Source organism: Ranitomeya variabilis, chromosome 2 (genome assembly GCF_051348905.1).
Source record: "Ranitomeya variabilis isolate aRanVar5 chromosome 2, aRanVar5.hap1, whole genome shotgun sequence".
Lineage (NCBI taxonomy): Eukaryota > Metazoa > Chordata > Amphibia > Anura > Dendrobatidae > Ranitomeya > Ranitomeya variabilis.
This window is the reverse complement of record NC_135233.1, coordinates 386,117,061-386,122,198: the sequence shown is the minus strand read 5'-3', so window position 1 is coordinate 386,122,198 and position 5,138 is coordinate 386,117,061. Positions and strand designations below refer to the sequence as shown.

The window sequence follows — 5,138 nt, the reverse complement described above, 5'->3', positions numbered from 1 at the left end:
GTTGGTAAGCTTACGAGCAGGGCCCTCATTCCTCTTGGTATCTATTATGAACTGTGATTTCTGTTATGCTGTAATGTCTATTGTCTGTACAAGTCCCCTCTATAATTTGTAAAGCGCTGCGGAGTATGTTGGCGCTATATAAATAAAATTATTATTATTATTATTATTATTATCACAGGGCAGGCAGAGTCCAGCCGGTTTGGAGGCAAGTTAGGAGTCCCCTTATCCAGGTGGAGATCAAAGCCTTCCTCTAGCGCGGTGGTGTTGTAGTCCCTTACTGCCTATGGCTTCATATAAGGTCCTCACATATGTTCTCTCTCTGTCCCCTGTATAGGATAGGACATAACCTGTATGACTGGTGACTTGAGCCTGTTTATAGGGACTCTAGCATGCCCCAGGCTCTATGGGTGTCACCGTGCCTCCAAAGTATTAAGGTGGACAGGTAACTTGGAATTCAGCTGTCCTGCCGGTCTCTGATGTAAGTCGTAGAGGCCCTTACAACCTCAGTGTTCCGGCTACCGGTCTCTGCACCTCTGAAGGAGGCAGCCTGCCCTTAGCTGGTCTCCCACTGGTATCCTCTCCTGTGCTTCGCTCTCCTTCACGCTCACTGCAATATATTCGGCTTTCTGTATGTCTCTTTCCAGGAGCTGCAGCACTGCGGCTACACAGCTTCGTACACCCTCTTCTGCCTCAGACTGCTCCAGTCTGTTTCCTGGCAAGAACTGACTAACTTTCCCTACAAACTACCATATATATAGGGAGTCACCTAGTAAATAGGATCAAAAGCTCCCCCTGGTGGCCTGGAGTGTGAATGTGTTGCATGCTTGTGTTTACCTGGTGACAGTTATCCCTTCTTGCCTCCAAACGTAACATCACTCTCCCCGTGAGGAAAGCAATGCTACTGTGACGACCAGGACCCTGGGGCGCCACACTTCTTTACGAGTACAACTATTCTTACTTACCTCCTGAGAGTGTAACCTCTAAGGCCTGTCCCACACGTTCAGATAATTCCGGTACCGGAAAAATCGGTACCGGAGTTATCCGTGTCCGTGTGTTCATGTGCTCACATGGCACATCAGTGTGGCACACGTGCGGCAGCCATGTGCCGCCCGTGTGCTGACTGGGTACCACACAGACCGTGCAGGAGACAGCGCTAGAGATAAGCGCTGTCCCCTGCATCTGGTGCTGAAGACGCCATTCATTTCTTCTCTCCAGCAGCATTCGCTGGAGAGAAGATATGAAAAATCATTTTTTTGTGTTTAAAATAAAGATCCCTGTCACCACCCCTCTCCCACCCCCTCCCACCCCCTGTGCGCCCGCCCGCTGGAAATAAAATACTCACCCGGCTCCCTCGCTGCTTCCTCTCAGCGCCGCAACTTCTTCCTGTATGAGCGGTCACGTGTTACCGCTCATTCTAGTGATGAATATGCGGCTCCACCCCTATGGGAGGTGGAGCCGCATATTCATCACTGTAATGAGCGGTACCACGTATTTTATTTCCAGCGGGCGGGCCCACAGGGGGTGGGAGGGGGGTGGTGACAGGGATCTTTATTTTAAACACAAAAAAAAAAAGATTTTTCATATCTTCTCTCCAGCGAACGCTGCTGGAGAGAAGAAATGAATGGCGGCTTCAGCACCACGTTGGGGGGACAGCACTTACTGTAGCTCTGTCTCCTGCACGGCACACGGACGGCACACGGACAGCATCCGTGTGCGGTACGTGTTTTACACGGACCCATTGAATTAATGGGTCCGTGTGATCCATGCGCTACCATGAACACTGACATGTCTCCGTGTTTTTCACACGGACACACCGTCCGCAAAAAATCAATGACATGTGCAGAGACACATTGATTTTAATGTGTCTACGTGTGTCAGTGTCTCCGGTACGTGAGAAAACTGACACCTCACGCACCGAAGCCACTGACGTGTGAAACCGGCCTAAGCCAAAGTGCCTCTTTGGAGATCATTGAAGGCTGAATTACGACTTGTCTTGGTTTGTTCAGGGTGGACCACATAATTTGGCTTAACCTACTCCTTCGATGCCTCATAGTTTTTTACTGCACAGGTTACTACTTAGTGATTTCTTTGCACTGTATCTCACACAGCCATATATTTAAAAAAAAACATTTTTTAGTATCATTTTTTCATCGTATCTTTTTCAGAATTCAAACAGCCTTGAAAATGTGGGTTTTCGTAACCAAACCCCCTTCACATATTTTATCATTCTGGGGATTTCGCAGGTCCCTGAGCTGCAGGCGTTGGTTTTCCTCCTTGTCCTGATCTTATATCTTCTAACAGTAACTGGAAATATGACCCTTCTCCTGCTGGTCTGCCTGGAGCCTCATCTTCACACTCCCATGTACTTCTTTTTGGGAAACTTATCCTTTCTGGATGTGTTTTGCTTGACGATAACTCTACATAAAATATTACTGTCCTATATGTTTGGAGATAAAACTGTGTCCTTCACCAACTGTATGTCACAAATGTACATCTTTTCTTCTTTGACCTGCAATCAGCTGTTGATACTGACAGCCATGAGTTATGACAGATATGTGGCCATATGTAATCCCATGCACTATCACATGATTATGAACCGTAGGATCTGTGTTCTTTTATCCACAGTCTGTTGGGCGTTGGGTTTTGTGGAGGTCATACCTCACATGGTAGCCACATGTCGCCTTTCCTGCTACAAGTCCAATGAGATTAACCACTATTTCTGTGATATTTTGCCAATCATGGAGCTGTCTTGTAGTGACACTACTGTTCTGAGGCTCATTATTTTTATTGAAGGGCTGTTCCTTGTAAGTTTTACCCCTTTGCTTCTTACCTTTATCTCCTATGTCTTCATTATTGTCACTATCCTTAGGATACGTTCCAGCTCGGGGAGACGTAAAGCCTTCTACACATGTTCTTCACACCTCACGGTGGTCATTATCCTCTATGTAAGTCTCATCTGCCAATATCTGCGACCAAGCTCTATGGACACTTTGGATTCCAACAAGCTTTTTTCCTTATTTAACACCGCGGCCGTTCCTGTCTTAAACCCATTTATTTATAGTCTGAAAAATAAAGATGTTAAATCGGCGGCGAGAAAACAGCTGAAACGGCTAACAATATAAGCAAAGTGTTAAAATAATTCTCAAGGATGCTGCAATTAATGCTCATTATTAGTGATGGGCGAGCACTAAAATGCTCGGGTGCTCGTTGCTCAGGTCGTGCATATTGGAATGCTCGGGTGCTCGACCTGAGCAACGAGCCCAATGTAAGTCTATGGGAAACTTGAGCATTTTTACCGCAGCCCCCCCTGACGGTCTTTAGAGAGACTAGAAATTGCAGAAATCGATAGGAACAGTGCACAGATGACATGGGAACAGCATGGGGAAGACCTCTGGAAGCATTTCTGACTCCCAGGTCACTGCTGTGAACATCCTTTCCAGGGTAATGATTTGTATATAAGGCAAAATAAATAACCAAAAACAAAAATGCTCCTCCATACCTTGGACTATGTTCAAACGTAGCATTTTGGAAGCATTTTTGAACTTTGGCATTGCTTTCAACCAAGACAAATGCATTCACTGGGAAATGTCATTTTAACTTTTTACAACCTTATCTGGCCATTTGGTGTGTGACACATCATCAGACACATCCCGTTTCATTTATGAAGGAGGCACACTGAAAGTCACAAAGCCTATTTTTATAGGGGCATCAGGCGGCCTTTACTATTCTTAAAGCGCCAGCAGTTGGCCCTCACTATTCTTAGAGATCAATCAGCGGGCTATGCTTTGTTGTTCCCATTATTAAACAGTGGGTTTCCTATGCTGTTATTGCGTATGCAGTGAGTGGCAGGGCTGCCAAAAACTAGTACGCACCCCAATACCCCTTTGAAGAAAAGTACAAGAGGGCCTCCTGAAAACAATGTTCCCATTATTAGGAAATGGGACTCCCATACTGTTTACCTATGCAGGGAATGCAAGGCCTGCCCAAAATTTAGATGCACTCCAATAGCCCTCTGAAGCAACGTACAAGAGGGCCTCCTGAAAACAATGTTCCCATTATTAGGAGGGGGGTCTCCCATACTGTTTCCCTATGCAGTGAAGCAATGGCTGCTTAAAATTTGGAGGCACTCCAATGCCCCTTGGAAGAGACGTGGAGGAGGGTCTCATAAAAGATTTTTTGCCATTAGAAAGGAGCGGGTCTTCTAGATTTGTAATGCCCATGCACTAAGTGTATGGGCTGACAAACATTTACCCCTGGGGGGTATACATGATCATACCTTTTTAACGATTTTTTTTTGCGGGCATCATAAACACCGTTTAAATAAAGTATGTGGGTGTTGCATCAAGGACCACTGTCACTCAGGTGATATGGTGGTGGAGGATGAGGATGAGAAGAAGGAGGACAACAGCAATCAGGAAGTGTATACCCGTGTGTGGGTGTGAAGACGTGCATGGGCATAGACCTCCCAAAAAAAGACACTGGTTTTGAGTTTATGTTACGCTGCTATCATTCGGTGGTGTTGAGAAGTCTGGCCCAATCCAACCCTTGCTAATTTGTATAACAGTCAGCCTGTCAGCATTGTCAGTTGACAGGCAGATGCGCTTATCATTTATAATTCCACCAGCAGCACTAAAAACCCGCTCTGACAAAATGCTAGCAGCAGGGCAGGACCTCCAAGGCGCAGAGAGCCAGTTCATGCCACGTGTCCAGCGTGGATACCCAATAATTATAAGGCACAGATGAATCAGAGGATCTTGGTACGGTCAGCAAGGTACTCCCTCAGCATCTTCCAAAACTTTGCATTCCTTGTGAGAGCACCCAGGGCCTGTACAAAGGGAAGGACCGAGAAAACTCTCCCAGAACTTTGCCAGTGTTCCACTGCCTCTGCTGGATTGGAGTTATGTCTCTCTCTCCTGTACTCCTTGGTTGTCCAAGGAACTGTGACCTCTGCCGCCAGCATTTTCAGATGGAATTTTTTAAATAATTCCGCAACAAAGGCCTTCTGGTACTGCCCCATTTTAGTAGACCTGTCCGCCTCTGGAATAAGAGATACAAAGTTCTCCTTGTAGCGTGTGTCTAGAAGTGTCACCAACCAGTAATGACTCTCACCCAAAATTTGGAGAACACAAGACTAAGAC

At 46.1% G+C, this 5,138-nt stretch overlaps 1 protein-coding gene across 1 annotated transcript; it reads left to right on the top strand.

Annotated features, from left to right (window-relative positions):
* Positions 1–2,123: 2,123 nt before the first annotated feature.
* LOC143803810 (olfactory receptor 6C1-like) lies at positions 2,124–3,122 on the top strand (the record flags this gene model as incomplete). Its single annotated transcript, XM_077281576.1, has 1 exon — positions 2,124–3,122. A coding segment is annotated over one exon (999 nt), but the record flags the coding sequence as incomplete, so codon positions are not given.
* Positions 3,123–5,138: the final 2,016 nt, after the last annotated feature.